We start from the raw sequence: 22,229 nt of genomic DNA on the forward strand, positions 1-22,229 counted from the left end.
TTTGTTCGTATTAGTCTTCATCAAATCATTCTTCTAAACCTATCCCAAAGTGAGCCATATATGTAAAAAAATTTGCATCCCTCACTCCTATATCTAATCCCGATAATCAAATTCAATTTTATTTAATCTTAAATTATTTTTTAAACAAATATTATGCTTGCAATAATAAAGCTTCTCACACCTTTATTGTGTTAATCTTTTAAAAAAAGTTATGCATTATTCACCATACCAACAAAATAGATATCCCTCGGAAGATGTTTTTGTTGGATTAGTGTCTAAGTCCATAACTATTTTAGTATGTACTTGACCCGATGGTGCATGGTCCTTTTGGGTTGCCTTCACCAAAGCACCTTGATAGGATGAATTATGGAGAGAAAGAATTAATTATGATTTATTAATATATTATGAGAATAATATATTAAAGGAGAAATCATATTGTTTAATTAATATTAGTCAAGAATTAATAAGAATTAAGTTTGTGGCTAAAAGACATTAATTAAACTTAAGGGACTAGAACTGTCAATTGTGTGATAGTTGAATATTGAGCTAATGGACTCCATATTAAAGGGGTGGACGAATTCTATGGGGAAACCCATTAGAAATCGTCCAAAGGCCTTTAAGAAAGGAGTTCATGGGTTGCTTAGGGCCTAAGCATCCAAATTAGGGTTTCCTTGTTAGATAACCCTAATAGCCTCACTATTTAAGGAACCCTTAAGCCCCAAAAACGTGGTGAACTAATTGGTTAGGGTTTCCACACGTTTTGGGCAGCCTCCTTCTCTTCTCCTCTTCATCCTTTTGCTCTTGGTGTTTGTGAGCCATTAGAGGAGTGACATTTGTGACTCTAAGCTTTCTAAAGTCAATACAAGAAGGAATTGAGATTGTTATTACTATATAACAATCAAGGTATGATCTAAACCCTAATTCATATGTTATATTGATTATTATATATTAGATCTAGGGTTTATAGTCTTGGATGACTTGCATGTACAATAGACAAACCTAGATCCAAGCATTAGGGTTTGTATGAGCACATAGGATGTTCTTATGAATAAAACCCATCAGTGGTATCAGAGCCTTGATTGGTTTCTATTGTATTGATGCCTTGGTTATTTGTTCAAGCTTCAAAAATCGATTTTTTTGGCCCCCTATCTGATGAACTCGGCGAGTAGCTCCAACTCGGCGAGTCCATAGAGGAACTCGGCGAGTTCGAGCGTCAAAAGGAGGCTGTTTCGGGATTTTTGCCTATTTTGATTTAGGATAATTACCATAATTGTTTAAAATTAATAAAATTCGAATTTTATTGATTCCTTATGATTATCCTTGTCAAAATAAAAGATTTTGGTCATCTAATTAGATAATTGTTACCTTATTTGATAAATGTTAAGTTATGGAAATTATTTGATCATTATCTTGCAAGAATTTGAACTAGATCTAATTAGATAACCACCAATTATAGTTAATTGCCTTATTTGAATTATGTGATCTAGAATATTCTTGACAAAGTTTGGAAAAGTTTCAAATTAATCCCTTTAGGTTTTATAGTTTAAATTAGAACTCAAAAGTTTTGTTTTGAAATTTAAATAGTTGAAACCCTAATGTTTTGAAAAAGGTTTCAAAACTTGCCCTCAAGTTTTGGAATTTAAATTTTGATTGAAAAGTTTGATTTTGAAATATTTAAATTCTAAACCCTAATGTTTTGAAATGTTTCAAAACTTGCCCTCAAGTTTTGGAATTTAAAAGTTGATTAAAAGTTTAATTTAGGACTGTTAAATTCTAAAACCCTAGTATTGTTTTGAAAAGTTCAAATCACACTCTTATGGTTTTATTAATTAATTAAGGTGTATAATTAAAAGAAGTTTAATAAATCCATAAAGTTTTGGTTTACAATTTAATTGAATTAAAAGTATGATTGTTAAATTTGACCACCTAGTATTTTAAAAGTGTAAAATACACCCTATACTATATATAACATTAAAAGTCTAACATTATATATATGTATGAGTAAAAGTCAGTCTTACCGTTAGTAGGCCTCATTCACGAAGCTGGTCTATAAGGGGTGTTTAAGGAAATTGCCTATAAAATGGCGATTGAATGGGTATCCACTCTTACCCACCGCACTCTTGACTAGTGGAGGGTTGTTAGCCGAACGGGTAGGATAGGACAGAAACCTTCCATTATAAGTATAATGAAGTACAAAAGTAACTAAATGTTTTACAAATTCCCAATCTTAGTTACTTTAGGCAAAAGTGAATTGATGCAATTCCATGAAATTACACTTTGTGCCCTTGCGAAGAAGTTAGTGGAGCGTGTGTGGTTTACCGGCACACTAAATGGTTCTAAGCAAAGGAAACAAAGGGTGACTCAATGTTTGTCATAATTCGGTGGAGCGTGTGTGGTTTACCGACACATCGAATAGGTGACTGTAACATGTGGGGGCACCATGTAAGTTTGCATGGTTATTCACACCCGCTTTTTGATCCTCGGCATCCCAGTCACAAACTAGAGGGGCATATCGAGATTTAAACATGCCATTGAAAAGTTCAATGAATCTCAAAGGATCTAGGAGTTTTCATAGATTTAAAACTTAAATTTCTTTTTCGTTTTTTTTAATGGTGGAAATTAGTGAATCATCATTCACTTACCTTCAAATATTCTGCAACTAGATTACGGCATCCCTTTTCTATGTTGTTGCATATTGTGTTGGGTCCTAGCCTTAGTATCTCATTTGGGTGATTTACTAAGGACTCAATGAATCAACTAACTTGAATTCGTTTTCTCCCGTTTTGTAGATGTCAAAGTACGACAACTATGGTCTTCCCAAATCCCGTGGAACAAGCATTCCGCATGAAGATGATATTCCACAATTCGATCGAGGAACAAGAGATCATGCTTCTCTTCCTCCACCTCCTCCAATTATTCTCCCTAACCCACAAGTTCGAAGGCTTGAAAAGTTCAAACTCACTCAAGCCCTTTTGGCAAGTAAACATAAAGAAGGAAAGTCAGTGTGTGCACACGTCCTAGGGATGAAGTCACACATTGATAGGTTAAGAATGTAAGGATCCGTTGTCTGTGAGGAGATGGTTGTTGACTGGGTTCTTCAGTCACTTCCTAACTCGTATAGTGAGTTTGTAAGAGAGTACTATACGATGAACCGCGACGTGAACCTTATAGATCTCACCTATATGCTTATTATTGCTGAATCAGCAATGGTTTGGCGCAATAGAAAAGCAAAGTTGATTGGTGAATCTGCCTTCAAGACCTCTATGGATATAGACAATGGCAACGAAAGACATGCTATGATCGAAAAGTTTGATCATAAGAGAAAGGCAATGTATGAATTAGTTCCATGTTCTGTTCCAAAAGAGTCAATTTGCTTTCATTGCCAAGAGAAGGGGCATTGAAGACGAAGCTGCTCAATTTACCTAAGAGATTTAAGAGATGGGAGAGTCAAAACGTATGGCTCTGCTTTAGGTAAAATCCATTGACTAACTCTTTTAAGCTCCTATTCTAGATTCTTAATACATAATGTAATAAGATTACAATTGATGTTTTGTAGGATCAAAGAAAAGAGAGGAAGCTTAAGGGAAGAAGTGAGCAGAATCTAACCGAGAAGGAATGGATTTCGATCGTATTACTTGAAGATTAGATTCTTGAGCTACTACTTAGAGTTAGAATTAGATTGCTAAGAAAGATGTATTAGCATAGTTTTTCAATGAATTGCATTGTAAGGACAAAATCTTTTCCGCAATAAAATAAATTTTGATTTTATATTATTTATCCCTGCGATGGCGTATATGAAAAATTGATGTTTGAATGTTTCTATTATTAGCAATAATGGATTTGATTCTTAATTATGTTTGTGGAAATGTCGAGAATTTACCAAATAGGGAGAGTTTCTCATCGCCCAAGTTTCAGTTGGACAGAAACTTGGAATCATGCAACTTGGTTGCACGATGAATGAGAAATTTCATATTTGGAAATTGGACTAAGTCGTTGACAAAGTGTTAAGTGAAGGACTAGGAGATCGAGTACACAAAGTTGCGTGTTGATCAAGTCCACCATAAGAGTAACAAAGATATTCGTCATGATTTACTAATGGTTTAGTAAATATGATTATACTTATAAGATTAAGTGTAATTCTGAATTGATTGAAAAAGTTTAAATCAATAGCAGAACGAATAAGAAGAATCAAGTAGACAGAAAGATAAAAGTTTCTCCATTCTAAGAAGAAGGGAGAGTACCTTTTATGCTTTATGATAGGTCTTAATGATTAAGAACCATATCTCAATTGATCCTCTAAGTCAGTCTTAGTACAATTGTATGTCTAAGAAGAGGAATCAAGAATTGAAGAAATGGTTAAATCAAGAAGTCAATCATACTTCGTTCCAAAACAAGTCTTAGAGTTAAGATTGTGACATTGAGTGAAAAGTATTAAGAAGGTTTATAGCATTCATCAAATATGGAAAGTTGTGATGTCTTTGATAAGACAAAGACCAACTAAGACCAATTTATGAAGTGTTTTGATAAAAAACTACACTAACTCTTGAATATTTGTTTGTCAAGAAATGTTTATTGACAAGAGAATCTTATATGTCAAGGAGTCAGTGGGAGTCTTAATGGTCTTGAAAGGTTTCAAGAACAAATCAAAATAGACCTTATCGATCATCACTAGCACACAAGTTGAGGTTTACATCCTATCGTATTGACACTATTTTGTTTCTGTGTCATTCCAATTGAGTTAATTATGCATGTGAGTTCTATGAGTTCTCATTTGAACGCATAAAAGGCAGGTACCTTGATCAATGGAAAGTACATTGATAGGAAAAGGTGAGCTGCTTAACTACTTGGAAGACATGGTGGGCAGCTGTGCTACCATAAGACAAGAAGTCAAGATTAAGAAATTTCGGTCCATATGAGTTTGAATTTGTCGTAAACTTTGGTTTTGACAAAATTCACATGGATAGGAACACATACACCATTAAAATCTAAGTGTCATAAGATTCCCTCCTTCATGAAAATGACTGTGAGGAAATTCTTTCACTAAGAGAGATTTTAAAAGGATAGTGACTGTGAAAATTGGATTCTCGAATTCGATTATGGTTACGGTATCCCTTTCCATAATTCGAATTGTGAGATTTGGCAATTAGTCTGAATTGATTAGACACACATGTGAGCTATCTAAGGGAAATGTGTATAAGCTTAGATAAAGGATTATCAAAGAATTAGGTATTAGAAACATGAACTTAAGAAATTCAATAAGTATTGTTTTTCTGGAAGTTAAGCTGGTTTCTGAATACATGTCAAAGCTAGTGGGAGCATAAGTGTTATGTTTATAATAATTATCATGATAAGTGGGAGCATAAATGTTATGATTGCATGATTATTATGGAAAGTATTACAAGTTAGCAATATTAATTATAGAAAAACACGAGTTACACCTTGCAAAGTCGTAAAGGTTGTAAAGTTGTTTTACTATAATTAAGGGAGAGAATATTATGCTTCATTTCAAATTTAAAGGTTTAGGTTGTGAAATGTTAATAAATTTAGTCTAGGAAACATAGTGTGTTCTCAAATTTCAATTATGATTACTACATTCCTCTTCATAGTTCGAATTTTGAGAACATAGCACATAAAATATTATGGCAGAAGATTGATAAAGTATCAAATCTTTATGTAAGACATTATGCATCGTGTCCTATACGCTTCGAGTATAGGATCGATTGCAAATGCTATAATATTTGACCATTCTAAAATTTTCCAAATGTCTAGCGCATTTAGAGGGAAAAAGGACAAGAATCGGTTTTGACTAAGATAATTAAACAACTATCAAAGACAATCCAAAGTTCGCCTAGGATTGGTCGCTTGTGAGTAGTTGGAAGTATATTATTGGATGGACCATATCGACATTATTATGAATAAATAAGATTCTATTAAGAATGAATTGTCATATGGTAAGTATGGAAAGTTTTCCATATTGGGAATTGAATATTGAAAATACATGTCTAGATTAGAAACTTTTATGCAAAAGGATGTTCAAAGGAATGTACTTTGAGTGAGAGACATCACATATAAGGAATTGTCTTGTAACAATCTTCGATAGAGGACTTTGTAATATCATTGGAAATAGTCATTGTGACTTTTGTGCTATGATATTACGAAAGGATCATTGCATAAAATGTTAGAATCTAGCATATTCCATAAGTAGCAAGAATTTGATATTCTTTCACTTGTGAAAAGGATTAGGAGTTGTGAAATGAGTATGATTGGAAATGTGTTCGTTTGATCTATTTCACAAAGTAAGAACCATAGGTAAACATTGTGTGCATGCTAGGAGCATGGGACAAGTGTTGTAATAATTCAAGTAAAAAGTTGATTACCCGAAACAACAAATAATGAGTAATCGATATGGTGATAAATAAAAGGTGTTTTATTTATACTCAAAGGTTTGAGGCCATATGGGATTAGTATTATTCTTGTGTTTCACTTTGCATGTTTTGACTTCCTGAATAATTTAATTGGTTAAGGACAGTCAAATTATTCGAACGGACCACAGTCGTTCATATGTTGGAAGTAGGTATGAATGAAGACTGTCGTGAATTGGTGTGTGGATTGTCTAAAGAGCATTAGACATAAGCAAATGTTTGCTGCAACGTTCATGAGTGCTTATGAATATGATTTGAGTATTGGATCAAACCCACGCTCACTTGGATCACTTCATGGATTTCATCACGAGTGATTGGTGAGACGATAATATCTTATATTCTTGAAACCGAGATGTGTGAGTTGTATCTTGCGAGTCGGTTGCACATTGATAATATGTAAACGCACCAGTAACTTGGTGTCATAAAACATATTGTTGTGTGTGATTCAGTGAGTGAGTGCAAGTGAGCATTAAGTCAAAGTTTATCCGTTCCTTTTATCCAAAGTAGGATAAAAGCGATATCTGTGGGCCCCTCGATGATTTAGTGATGACAAACGTAAATGCTCGGCCGGGCTAGGGCTAATTTGATTTGTTCAATTAGTCAGTCGTCATAAATTGGAAGTCAAGAAATAGTACAGAGAGAATGATTAGAAATCATGACTTACGATATCTAGAATGGAGGAATATATGATCCCTTATCTAAAGGACACGCATATCTGATAGGATCAGAGTTGACAGCGGCTTTGGAAAGCTACGATTGCAGATCAGGATCTGAAGTCATACGCATAATAGTTATTAGACTTATCCAAGTGGGAGACTGTTGGATTAGTGTCTAAGTCCATAACTATTTTGGTATGTACTTGACCCGATGGTGCATGGTCCTTTTGGGTTGCCTTCATCAAAGCAACTTGATAGGATGAATTATGGAGAGAAAGGATTAAATATGATTTATTAATATATTATGAGAATGATATATTAAACGAGAAATCATATTGTTTAATTAATATTAGTCAAGAATTAATAAGAATTAAGTTTGTGACTAAAAGAGATTAATTAAACTTAAGGGACTGGAATTGTAATTATAAGATAATTGCAATTGGGCCATGGATTGCCTTATATTATAAGGTTGGACGAATTCTATGGGGAAACCCATTAGAAATCGTCCAAGGCCTTTAAGGAAAGGAGTCAATGGGTTGCTTAGGGCTTAAGCATCCAAATTAGGGTTTCCTTATTAGATAACCCTAATAGCCTCACTATATATAGAACCCTTATGTCCCAAAAACGTGGACAAGACTTCTTCTAGGGTTTCCACACGTTTTGGGAAGCCTCCTTCTCTTCTCCTCTTCATCCTCTTGCTCTTGGTGTTTGTGAACCATTAGAGGAGTGACATTTGTGACTCTAAGCTTTCTAAAGTCAATACAAGAAGGATTTGAGATTGTTATTGCTACATAACAATCAAGGTATGATCTAAACCCTAATTTATATGTTATATTGATTATCATATGCTAGATCTAGGGTTTATAGTCTTGGATGAATTGCATGTACAATAGAGAAACCTAGATCCAAACATTAGGGTTTGTATGAGCACATAGGATGTTCTTATGACCAAAACCCATCAGGTGTATGGCTGTACACTCCTTGTATGGCCGTACATACCCTTTTTAGGGTCCAAAATGGCATTTAACTTTCAATGAGGTTAAGTATTGGTCAAGACACACTCCATAGATGCTTAAGAGGACTTTAAATTACTAAATGGCATGTTTCACCATGAGTGTACGGCCGTACACTCACTTGGACCATACACTCTGGCCGTACACACACATGAAACACAACCTCTTGGCCGTAAACACTAATGTGTGGCCATACATCCATTATATGCAACCCTTAGTACTTCTAGCACTTGAATCTAAGTGTTTTCTATGACCCAGGGTGTCTTTCCTTGCATAATTAGTTGTTTAAACTCTAATTGTATACATATATGTATCATTATATGATAAATAGGATCCGTGTGTGCTCACGTCTTCACTTGGCACTTAGCATCCTATACCACTCGTTCATCCAAACCACTCACTACAAGTGAGTTCATACCCCTTAATCTACCTTTTTAATGATTTTAAATGATTTTATGGGGGGGGGGGGGGGGAATACAAGTTGAAACATTCTTGTTATTATATCAATCACATGTGATTAATAACTAGAACAAACAGATAGATCTTTCTATTACATTCAAACTGTTATCAAACTATGGATTTCAAATACTTCTAAATTTTATCAAAATCTTTTACATACTAAACTCTTTATCAAACTTGTTTTTATATGCCAAACCTTTCTTTTAACTCTTTCAAACTTATATATTATCAAAACCATGTCTAATGCATATATAATTATATAAGTAAGGTTGGAAGGACTTAGGACTGATAACTCACTTTATTTCTTGTTCCTTGTTTGGTTGTGGACTTAGAGTACCCTGTTGTTTGTCTGAGTGTCATTTGATCCTTAGTTATATATTATGTATATATGTATATACATAAAAGGTTTTATCTTAGTTCAACATGCTCAGTCATACAAACAACTCTACAAGTAAACTATAATTGGTATAGTTTAGGAAATCACTACTCACTATTTCTAGTACAATGAAACATACAAAGAGTCAGTTCATATATGAGCCAATACATACTATAACGAGAAACAATACTCACTATAAAGAGAAACAATACATACTATATACTATACAAGAGAACATACTATAATGAGAAACAAAGAGAACATACTACATACTAGACAGAGAGAACATACACTACACTAGTACATACATTACATATACAAGAATACTATAACATAAATGTGAGCCACCACTTCGGGGCATGGCATCACTGCTATGGCTCATTTTGTAACCAAAATCTCTTGGAGGGAGAGCGTGAATTTGTGTATAGATCTATACGGGGCTGACCGTCCTACACCTTGCTGCTAGCTAAAGTGGGACTTGCAGGTCTACGGGTGACAAATGTCATACCATTTCGACGTCTTCGAGCGTCGTGTTTTACTAGTCGATCAAGTATGGTTACAATCATATTACATTATACCTTAATTAACAACCGGTTTAAGGTAGTTAGTACAACATTAGTTACTATATACAACACTACAGTACTTTATTATTTTCCCATTGCATTCACATTGTGATCTTCTCACATAAACGGTAATGTAAAAACTATATTTTGTTAATGATAGTCACACTTGGGAAAAATATACACTTTACAAGAAACAAACATACATAACATTTGATGCCTTGGTAGAAGGCTACTTTTTAGTAGAAAATATAGGATTTTCTAGGAGATACAAAAATTTACTACAAACATTTACAAACTTATACATCAAACACTTACAAACATTTTCATACAAACAATGACACTAAAATGCTTATGAACTCACCAGCTTTAAAGATGATAAACTCTTTCAAAATAACTTGTATTCTCAGGTCATCAGTAGACAGGTACCGATGCAGGTTTTGAAAAGACGGAGCTTTCAAGACTCGTCTCTTATTTTGATTCATATTTTGGTGTATTATAACTATACATAACATACTTGTATTAAATTATATTATTAATGCAATGGATGATGTTGTTGCTTGTTTACTATTATGCTTTGTTGTAATATTGTACATGACGTCCTCTGCCCCAGAACGTTTCCATCGTTCCGGTTTTGGGGTGTGACATTTAGTATCACAAGTGTAATATCTCTAATTGATCACAAACACCAAGAGCAAGTTGGAAGAATATGAGAGAGGATGAGGGATACTAATTTTCGGCTGGAACTCTTCTTAGGGTTTCTAGTGTCCCAAAATATGATGCCCCAAGGGTTCCTTATATAGATGAGGTATTAAGGTTTCAGTCAAATACCTAATCTGGTTGCTTAAGCCCTAAGCAGCCCATAAGATACATCCATAACACCCTATGGAATAATTCTATGTGGGCTTCCACAAGAATTTCGTCCATTCCTTAACTTAGGGATCCACAACCCATTTTGCAACTATCTTATAATTACAATATCAGTCCCCTTTATTTAATTAATCTCTTTTGACCAGAAAATTAATTTTAAATTAATTCTTGACCAATATCAATTAAACAATATGATTTCTCTTTTAATATATTATTCACATAATATATTAATAAATCATAATCAACCTCTTTCTCCATAATTCATTCAGTCAAGTTGTTTTGGTGAAGGCAACCCAAAAAGATCATGCTACTATCGGGTCAAGTACATACAAATTATAGTTATGGGCTTAGACACATAATCCAACACAGTAGGCACTACATTCTGAACATCTTAATGGGCTAAGTCGTTTTCACTTATTCCAAGGGTTCCAAAGCTCATATCTGGTCCTTTTTATGGTCTAAATAGATAAAGTTTCCAACTTTATCCCTTAAGACGCTCCAAGAGATCAAGATCTCAAATCCTAGGTCTAAAAAGGCAAAAACATAACATTGGTTTAACCATTAAGCACTTAATCTCCAAAGTCCTTAGTCTATTCGCTCTAAAAGAATCTCTAACACTAAAAATAACTTAAAGGTCGATGCTTTTTCTACAAGGGGTAGATATCTCGGAAAATGGAAATGCATTAATGACCATTCAGTTCCAAAGATTTTATGGAACAAGTCTTTATCACCTTTCTGAAAAAGCTGCATATTTTTCCATGTTTAAACTATTTTCTTGTTTGACTAATTCTTTTGTTTGTATTCTTATATTATTTACTCTTTTGTACCATTTTGTAAAGGAATCTGACGGTGGAAATTATAAGCCTAGTATGCAACTTTTGACACATTATTATCCCTAGAAAACATGATGTTGTATATGACTAAATATCTCTAAATTTCTCATTAGCGAGACCATCTGCTAAGAACATTGAGTCACCCTTTCATGTTGATTGTCTAACACTGTCTAAACTCTCAAAGTGAGACCTGGTCCAAATAAAAAAATATTGATAAAAGGGTTGTGGTGTTTGTTTTTAATATAATCATCTTTACCTAACCTTATCCCTAGAAGCATGCTCGTCGTATGCATCAAGTTTCATGTTCTGCTAAAATATTGAGCATAACCCAATGGCTTACCTTGATTGCATAATCATCAACGTAAGAGATACTTCTTTGGTCCTTAAATGACAAAGGGTTGTTAATATCCCTGACCTTCTAGTCTGAAGTATGACATGGTATCATTATGATTTAATTGTGAATCTTTGATTCTAGATTGCAACTTACTCCATGATACGAAAGTTTAAACCACTTCTTGTTGATGAGTTAAATTGTTAATGATTCACGCTGATGTCACCTCAGTGTGACTAAAACATTCCATTCTCTCCACAAGTCTTCTAATACAGAACTTGATGATTCACTGTGTAAAACCACACGCTGATAAAAGTTCAAAAGTTTGTATCGATGGTTAGTCTATCTACGATAGTCTATCACACACACAAATCCATTCTTACCCTTACTTTCGTCTTTAAAGTTTGTAGGCTACAATGACATTTTCCCTGATAACAATTCCTAAAAAAAAACCTAAAAATGCAAATTTTCAAATTAAAAAAAAAATAGATTTTTGGTTTTCTTTTTTGAAGTCCAATTTTCAAGAATTTAAAAAAAAAAAGTTAAATTTTTTGAAAAAAAAATTCTAAATTTTTGGAGTTTAAAATAGCTTATAAATTAATGTATTAGTAGGTACCATGGATGAACCAAGGAAAAAAGTAAGGGTCACAAATTTTTACAGAAGTTGCACATTAATAGATAATCAAATTAATCAGCACTTTAAAATGATTTATACGCACTCATCTGTGACACATGTCTCTAAATTATTATTTTTTTTAACGACAAATCTAACATACTCCTAAACTACTCCTTAAATCCACCTATGTCCACGACGATACTTGAAACCTCAACTTCAAGGAGGGAGGGCAACACCAAATACGACTGGGCTAGATGCCCTTTGGTTCCAAAACTATTTCATAGTTGCATATTGAAGGGTAGCATGGGTTAATCCGGGCTCTATACTAGGTCCGCCTATATATATATATATATATATATATATATATATATATATATATATATATATATATATATATATATATGGTTAGGTTATTTTGTTTTTAATAACTATTGTGTGCCAGAATGCACAGATCTGGACCATTGGATGAAATATAATCAAAGGCCATGATCTGAGGGTCTATGATAGTAGAATAGGATAACATGTACCATATAATCATATAAATTTGAGCATAAGGGCATTCTAGTCAATTAACCTATATTAAAAAAGGAAATTTTCGGATTTTTAGGGATAATTAATTCCTTTATTTTTAAAAATCCAAATATTTTAAATTAATTTAAAATTTAAAATTCGATTTTTATTCTGTCAGAATGATAGAATTTTAACCATAAAGTAGTAAACATATTTTTCGATTTTATTCTGTCAGAATGACAGAATGTCAACCATAAACTAGTAAATATATTCAGAAAGAATACACAAAATCGATTCTTGAACTAATAATATACCAAATAATTACATTGTACCATTGTGATTCATTGAATTATAACAAATATTCTGAAAGAATAGCAAGTATAATTCTTAAAAAATAACAACATTCTAGATGTCTTGTGTATGTTTGACCTCTAAGCCAATTCAAAATATGCTAGCATTCTATGAGATTGACATTTTGTGACATTGACATTCTGTCAGAATTGTATTGCATGAGATTGATTTTATACAAGGAGCCTTTCCCATCAGGTCTTCAAGCCATTTCTATGATAAATTAATTGTCAAATACTTTGTAGTGATACACTTGTAACAACTGCACATTAAACATATAATTAATTAACTACAAATTCTATCAGAATAAAGCAATAATACTCTTATATAATAAACTATTCTTTCAGAATGGAAATATTATAAAAAGGTAAACAAGGTCAAAGCTATGATCAGCCCATATGTCTGTTTGCTTCAGCATCATAAACATAAGGAAAAGTCAGTTTGCTTCAACATCAAATCTATGATCAGGATAGATGTTTGCTTCAACATCATAAACATAGATTGAATCATCAATACTTCCAGCTACAAGTTCTCTGCCATCAAAGAATGGTGTCTTTGAATTTCTGAAAAAAATAAAAAATTACAAAAACCCAACTCAAAAAACTGAATCAAAGATCAATAAACTTCATGTAAACTTACCAGCATCTCCTCATTAACCGGTGATTCCATCACTAACCATGTATACAATGTGAGATTGTCATATTTCTCTTTGGCATTTCATCAAACACTTTAAGGGCGCTCCCTAAATCACCACATTTTCTATGAATCATGAATGAAAAAAAAACCAATTCAGAACCATCAACATCAAATGAGTTACACAGGATGGTATATCTCCTGTGTACGGTTTCCATACGATCGAAGAAAAAAAAAGCATAAATGTTTATGTGGCTTCGGTTTTGATTGAAAATGGTAGAACCCCCATTTTTTTTAACCACAGCCACTGAATCATTATTGTAACGAAAACCTGTGAACAAACATAAAATCAAATTCCAATAACATTATAGCACACAAATAATAACATTAATAGAGATAATTTGTTGTACTCCTGGTTCAGTAATTACATCAAACACATGGTGGGCATTGATGAATTCTAACAGATTTGTACTAGACATTTCGGTTGTCCATGGGAATTGGGAGTATTTCCTGCAAATTGCCAAAGTATTTACAGAACTGAATTTAACCTGTGATTTATGTTGATCACAGATGACAAAACGAGTAACTGGAAATTGTTCCTTTACAAATAGGGTCCATATTTGGGGAAATCAAAGGAAAAGAAACAGCATGTACCTCGTGTTCTCTCTTCTCCATATTATGCGAGATCAAGAATCGATCGTCAGGAGGGAAGAAAAGGGGTCGTGCTTTCTCTTCTCCATCTCGTGTGTGCGCATCAGAAAAAAAAATGAAGAAGCGATCGACTCCTTCTATCTGTGACGTGTGTCGACTAGAAGAAGAAAGAAGAAATCAAGGTCTTGATCAGTTGTGTTGTGGGGTGTCGGTCATTCATCTTGGTAATTCCTTGAATATAAGACACGATGCAAGAGAGAGACTAGGTCAAAATTATTGATTTTATTTCCTTAATTGCAGGATTTTAATTAAATGATTCCTTAATTGAAAAGTACAAAATGTCCAGAATACCCTTAAATGATTTATTTAATTGATTATTATTTTTTGAATTCTCATTGGTGCATTTAGGCACACAATACTTGCTAAAAACATTTGAACCTAGCTATCTCTCTCTCTCTCTCTCTCTCTCTCTCTCTATATATATATATATATATATATATATATATATATATATATATATATATATATATATATATATATATATATATATATATATATATACTTGGAGATGCATATCTGCATTATATGTATAATAATAATAAAGCCATTTATTAAAAACAATACTAACTGTGAAGAGTGAATGTAAATTTTATCTCGTTTAACTTGTCTAAATCTTGTTGCCATTATTAATTTGTCTAAAACTTTTGTCGTTCATGTGAAGAGTGAGTGTAATGTTTCATTCAAATGACGAGTAGTATATACCTTTTGTGCAAGATAAGCCTTGTTATGAGCATTTTTGCTTTCCACATTTTGAAAAAAAATACTCCTTCACAATTTATCTTGTGCCTATTCACCTTTGGATTTTCGTTTTCCTTATAGTTTCATATTGTTTCTTATGAGAGCATCTCACTTTAAAGAATCCATTCTTTATAACAATAGGTAACCTACTACTCTGAATTATCATAACATAACACCAGTTAATACGATTTCATATCCTTTTAACAACAATTTATACACTCACATTTCTTCAAATTACTTGAAAATAGACAATTGCAGATTATTATAGAAAAGTAAAATGAGTTTCATAACAACAAGCATATGATATGGCTACAGTTAAAGTCTCCTCCAACTTGTTTAGATACATATATTTATATCCTGCAACTTCCAACTCCTTTTATAACACTAGAAAACATCCAAAAAAAAGGGAAAAGATACACCACATATGTGATCTTGTTATCTGTTTTAAGCCTCAGCAGCCTTCTTGTCTGGAAGTGATTTATTATTAGAACGTTTAGTTTCATAATCTTTGACTGCTGCTTTAATGGCATCCTCTGCAAGCATGCTGCAATGGAGTTTCACAGGTGGAAGAGACAAGTGTTTTGCAATCTCCCTGCAACAAACAACATCCATTATCATCATGGGGTCGATAATTATTGCACCATAGATTTACAAGTAAAAATGACTACTGAGTGAAAAGAAAATGCAATTGAACTCACGTGTTCTTGATAGTGAGAACTTCTTCCATCTGTTTTCCTTTGACCCATTCGGTAGCTGAAAACAAAAAGTCAACACTTAGAAAAAAGTTACAAACAATTACCATTATGCCAAAAATACTAAACAATACATTAAACTTTTTAGCACAATCCATCTATGAACTTTAGCATACATAATGTTAGAGGAGTAGGTTATCTGATGATTCTGATCAAACAAGCAGCATAAAAGAACTGAATGAAAGTACATAACCATTTTACCCTTCTGTCTAAAAGTGATGCTTAATGATCTTGATCAACTTATCTTGCATCAGATAGGAGGATAAGTTTCATGTAAAGAGAGCAAACAATCATATTAACAATTAATAGAATGATTTAAAGAAAACAAGAGATCAAAATAAGTACTCAACTCAAACCTATTTCCAAATTATAACTCCAAGATTTTAAATAGGCATATGATGGGTTTTATGCACCTAACACATATGGAAGAGGAGGCATCCGATACAAAAAACACTGAAAATACAGGTTGCTCTGTACACGATTTTGCATAAACTGAATTTCGGATCCAACCTTTGATTATGAACAGAAAGGTTTCAGCTTTACTATGTTTCACTTTCGATCTTAATCAAACAAAATCAATTGAACTATAGATGACTTCTCCAATATTCTTGGAAGCCATTTCCAAATTTGACTAAAACAGGTATTCTAAATCAAGGTATAAATTCTAATATTATGAACATCAAAGGGCTTGTTATAACATCAAGAATCTACAAAGAATTCGTCTTATTTATAAACAGGGCTAGGGTTTTGGAAAGGAAAACTAACCAACAGAAGAAGAAGCGATGGCAGAACCACAACCAAACGTTTTGAAGCAAGCATCCGTAATCTTCCCAGTCTCTTCATCAACCTTAATCTGAAGCTTCATAACATCTCCGCAAGCCGGCGCACCCACAAGCCCTGTTCCAACGGTAGGATCGTTCTTATCAAAAGCACCGACGTTACGAGGATTGTTGTAATGGTCCACCACCCTCTCGTGGTAAAACCTCGGCAGAATCCGAGCCACCACCGGTGCAGATGACCGTGTATCGGCTAATCCCAACCCTAGAATCCTTTTAGTAGCGTGCCTCAACATTTTCGTGACTATTTCTTCTCGATTGAAAATGAATTGAATTGCGATGTAAAACTATTTTGAGTTTCGGTTTACGAAGATATGGATGTGAACGGAGGGAGATAAGATCGACGAGCCGGTGTTACTGGTTAGGTTTAGCCTTTAAATGATTCGCGAACCCATGTAGCGTTTCTTACATTTTTTTCGGGCTTAGATAACTTATTTTTAGAGTTTTTTTTTTTTATTTTTATTTTTATTTTTATTTTTTATTTTTTTTATTTTTATTTTTATTTATTTATTTATTTATTTTATGTTGTCGTGTTTGGAAATCCAAAAAGTAACCTATAAGCTAGCTTTTTGAAAAGCTACTTAGACTAACTTTTTAGGAACTTTTTTAAAATTTTCCAAATATACCCCTTAATTAATTATAAAAACACATACTTTTACATGTCATTTTATGTAATTTTATATATTTCAGCTAGTTTTATCAAACGTTATTTTTTATCAGCTAGCTTTTTAGCTATCAGCTAGCTTTTTATTTAACAGCTAGCTTTTCAGCTAGTCCGCTAAACATAGCCTTACTACTAAAAATGGTGATTTTTTCTAAGCCATTATATCGTTTATTCATCTTAGGGGTCGATTTATATAATTGCTAACTGAGTTAGAAGTTGACTGGGTTGGAAGTTCTGACTGAGTTAACTTCTAACTAAAACATGTTGTTTGATTTTGCAACTGACTTATAGTGAAAAATGACTATATTACCCTAGACAACATTTCATATAAAAGTTCTTTTATAACATTATCATTTAATTTATACCAAGACAATCATGACAAAATAACTATTCCAATTAATAACCAAATCAATTCAGAAACCAGATTTAAGGTTCTATATGCAAATTAAAACCCTAATTAATTGCTCACCTTTTTAAGGAAAATGATATCAGTGTCACAAATATGAAGGACAAAGAGAAGTAATTCATTGAATAAAGCAAAACCTGCAGCAAGAAAACAATTCATGAACGCTCTCGTCCCCTCAATTTGAAAATATGGTGCATATGTAGCGACAGAAGTTTCTGAAGAAGATGATGAGCAATTACATGAGAATGCAATCCTAATTTTATGGGACGATCCCTTTCTGCAAATTAAAGAGCAAACTCTCAGCAAATAGAGGAGGTGGCCGACGATAAAGAGGACGGTGATAGAGGATCATGTGGTCGGTGAGGCTGAAGTCAGTGCTGGAATAAAGTCATCATCCTTGGGAGGCGCTGGAGTGAAGTCCGACGAACTACAAAGAAGGAAGCGGGGAAGAGAAGAAGGAAGCGGGGATGAGGGTATATATGAGAACGACACACAACTACTTGGTTAGCGGGTTTTTTTCCTTGGACCGAATCAACACAAAAAGGGGACCAGATCATTGATTTGGACCGAGTCCAAAGGTGTAGAAAGGAAATCAAACAAGCTGACTTCGGATTGAGGACCGGGTCCGAAGTTCGGACCCAGTTAGAAAGCAAATCAAACGACCCCTTAGATTACTATTAGAAAAAAATTTCATTATGTCTTTAAACTTTTTGTGAAACTTTCTTTTTATGGATGATCCATCCGAAATAAGCCTGGTATACAAATATTTATGACTAATTTTGTTTAAAATGTTATGTTAAGTGTTTATGAAATGACAAAAATATCATTTACTTTATTTTTTTTATATTTATTTTAATATCTTGTTAATTTGAAATAAGAAAAAAATGGGGATCACCCACACAACATTATTGATATGCTCCCCTTTCTTCATTGTAAATTTCTTCACGAAAGAATGCATCTAATACCTTTCATGGAAGTTTCCAAACTAAGATGGTATGAACTTGCCCTAGTTTTATGGTTAAATGCTCTTCAACACCTACTTCTCGCATTTCTTGCTTCTCTTCAATTAACGCACAAAATAGTGGGTTACACCCTATCTTGTGTAATCATTGATAAAAAAAGGAGATGAAAGAGAGAGACGTATAAAGGCATATTAGGAGGGATGATTCTCTTTTAGTGGCAACCCTTTTATCAGACTCAATGTTGTAAACCCTAGAATCGTAAATCCATCAACTCCTGCTAAACAGGTACAAAAGATCTTTGATTTCAGGATTTTTTTAGTATGCTAAACAATATTTGATATTTGATTTCATGATTTTGAGTTCTTGTTCTATAAATTGGAAACTTTGACATTTAAACTGGAACCTGTGATTTCATGATTTTCGAGTTATTACAAAATTATCAAAAGATTTCTTATGGAACATCAAACCACAAAAAGAACACTTCAAGTTATGCTCATCTTCATCTTCCCCATAACTCTGTTTCACATCACATTGGAAACGACGGAGGGTAGACATTAGATTACCTTATGGTTGTTACGGATTGGAACTAAATAAATATGAAATAAACTATGGAGATGGATAAATGTGACAAAAGGAAAGGCACGTTAGATTTAGTAAAGAGCTACGATTAGGGATTTGGTATGAGAGAAGATGGAAGACGGTTAGTGTTCTATAGTTTTACAGACTATAAAGGGAGTATGAGGGTAGAGATGGACGATATTTATGTGGTGTTAGGATGCTACGGGGGCGACATGACCACACATTCTGACTACAAGCCTACCACCACTTTCTCCTTACGATTTCTTCTCCGATCACGTACCTATCTGAAAGCATCTCACCAAGTAAATAAGTGTTGTTGCTGTTTTGGGCTCATGTTTTTGGGAGGAGATGAAGTGTGTATGTTTTTTTAGATACATTATATGTATGTATGTGCTATGAGCTCACGTGAAGAGTGAGGAAGATGTAGTTTTGAGAAAGAGAGACAAAGGGGAGGGATTGATAGGATATGAGTGGAAGGGAGATATATATACATATATATATATATATATATATGTATATATATATATATATATATATATATATATATAGTGTGGGTAAGAACCTAAAATTTAAAAAGATTTGATTTTTAGTCAATATTGACTAAAAGGACAAAATGGTCAATTTTGAGAAAGAGATGAGATTATGAAGTTGTAGCTTCATGAAAATTACCAAAAAGAGTTTAAGTCACTTATAAGAGGTTAGACGAGTAAGTTCAAAAGAAAAAAAATGCATGAGAAGATGCATTTTGGCCAAAAGGGTAAAATGAGGAATTTTATGTTTTTGGGCCAACTTTGTGACTTAATAGATTAAGACTTGTATTAAGTCAATGATATATGAATTAATAGACATGTAGATTATGTTCCCACCTTTCATGTGGATATAAAGAACATCAAAAATGGGAATGAAGAAGTTATGAGTGTTAGAAGTTGGTACAAAAAGTTTCCCCTTAGCTAGAATGGAATCAACAGTGCACCTTGCATATCTCCAAGTGTCGCGTTGTGGCAAGTAGTTCACCATAGATCGGTGAGTAATGAAAAGGATTCAAACATGGTCCTCCTTGTCTTAAAAAATGACAATATACTTTGGTCCCACTGCAAGACAAGATGTTCGCTACAACGTGGTAGCATAAGTCGCTGCCATTGACCACGAGTCAATTGACCACCACAACGCGGTGTTGCATAGAATAAACCACCTGATCAGTCTTTATTTTTGTCAAAAATACTCTTATTTCCTTAGAGGAGGGAGCTCAGGCGATTTTGAGGATGGAGTATGATCAAGTGGCGATCTAAGGTGTTAGAGGCAAGGAATGAACATCAAAAGCCCCTAAGGTAATCATCTTGTCCATTGTTAAGCTTGTAGGGATTAAATGGTGATATGTAGAATTAAGTTAGATATGAATGATTACCCTTTAGAATCTTGTTAATTAATATCATTGGTAGTGTTTAGAAGCTTTAAACAAGCTTAAAGTGTGATTTCCAAAGTGAAATATATATATGTATGAAGTTAGGGTCTGAAACCCTAAACTAGGAATTATGTTAATTGATGCATTAGATGTTAGATTATGATGAATTAAGTATTATGTGATGCTTAATTCATCGATTGGATTAAATTTAGAAGTAGAGAATTAAATGTTAGAATTATGATCACTTAAGTGATCATTTTGACATTAAGAAGTAGAGAATGAAATGTTAGGATTATGATCACTTCCTGAACATTTAGATCTGTAACGTCCCATTTTTCACAATATTTTTTTTTCAAATTTTTATTAAGATAAAAGCCATTTTCATAAAATCAAATATAAATAAACCATTTGTTCCATAAGTCTCAATCCAAAAATCAGAGTATCATTAAAACAATGTGAAATATTTATCATGAAAGCTGCTGATAAGTGTGTATAGTCAAGCCTTTGCCTTCCCATGATCATCAGAGGAACCTAGAACATTTAATACATAACTGTAAGTCAATACTTAGCGAGGTCCCCAAAATATCTCATACAACACAAAATAAACATTCATATCACCAATGGGTCTGATCCAACCTAATGAGTCCCATCAATCCTGAGCATATCAACCCAACCAGTGTGTTTCAGCCAAATGGGTTCGTATCAACCCTGAGCTCATATTGAACCAATAAACATGCAACATACAAGATACAAACAAAACCCTACTAGACATACAATCTAGTCATAACAACTATGTTATAAGCAGTGTAATGAGAAAACCCACCTCGTAGATAAATAAGATAATCATCACTGAATGAGGAATGTAAAAGTTGGTCTCACATACCAAGTAAACATTTGGAATAAAAGGTCAAACTTCCTTCTATGGCCTAAAACCCTAAAGTTTGACCCAAAATTCAAACTTAGTAAAAAATTCAACAATTGGTTAGCCAGGCGCCCAACACCATCTACAAGACAAAAAAGTCGGGTTTTCAATTCTAAACAGATACGATTAGGATAATACTCAAAGATAAGCCACCCTTGGGAAGGAAGTTTCGCATCCATACCTTTTTTATCGGGTGAAATTGACTTAATCAGTTAAGTCGAAGCTCAAACTTCCAGATCTGGTCCATAACAATCTATAAATGAATAAAGTTTTCAACTTTATCCATTAAGACATCCAAAACATGCAATATCTAAGCTTTTGTACTCCAAAATGACCTAAAGAAGCAACATGGCTAGCATCGCTTAATGAGAAAGTCAAAGGTCCTAACTTTGCTAGTCCATAAGGCTTAAGAAGCAACCCAAAGTGCTCACAAGGTTCTGGAGTTCTCCTAACTCCAAAATTACCAACAAAAGGCACCAAAAGTGAATAAAAGGAAATAAAGCAAGATATAAAGAACAAAAGATAAATTTTGATGTTTTATACTCACAAAGGTCTAGAAAAGATGAAGTCTTGTTGGATCTACACTTGGACCTTCCTTCAACGCATAAAAAGGAACAATTAAACTTCAAG

The 22,229-nt window shown here is 33.3% G+C and overlaps 1 protein-coding gene across 1 annotated transcript; it reads right to left on the reverse strand.

Annotated features, from left to right (window-relative positions):
* Window positions 1-15,321: 15,321 nt before the first annotated feature.
* Window positions 15,322-17,031, reverse strand: LOC111891674 (iron-sulfur cluster assembly protein 1). Its single transcript, XM_023887739.3, has 3 exons — window positions 16,594-17,031; window positions 15,775-15,829; window positions 15,322-15,668 (listed from the first exon to the last, which is right to left on the reverse strand). Exons 1-3 carry the CDS (start codon window positions 16,898-16,900, stop codon window positions 15,521-15,523), a joined length of 510 nt encoding a protein of 169 aa, XP_023743507.1. The 5' UTR covers window positions 16,901-17,031; the 3' UTR covers window positions 15,322-15,520.
* Window positions 17,032-22,229: the final 5,198 nt, after the last annotated feature.

The sequence above is a fragment of the Lactuca sativa genome, chromosome 4, assembly GCF_002870075.4.
Source record: "Lactuca sativa cultivar Salinas chromosome 4, Lsat_Salinas_v11, whole genome shotgun sequence".
Lineage (NCBI taxonomy): Eukaryota > Viridiplantae > Streptophyta > Magnoliopsida > Asterales > Asteraceae > Lactuca > Lactuca sativa.

Excerpts from the sequence above, each read along its gene's own strand:
- LOC111891674 (XM_023887739.3), bottom strand. The coding sequence starts at position 16,900 with ATGTTGAGGCACGCTACTAAAAGGATTCTAGGGTTGGGATTAGCCGAT. Across the intron at positions 15,830-16,593 it reads CATCGCTTCTTCTTCTGTTG|CTACCGAATGGGTCAAAGGA; the intron begins GTTAGTTTTCCT and ends TTTTGTTTTCAG. Across the intron at positions 15,669-15,774 it reads GTTCTCACTATCAAGAACAC|GGAGATTGCAAAACACTTGT; the intron begins GTGAGTTCAATT and ends TGTTTGTTGCAG.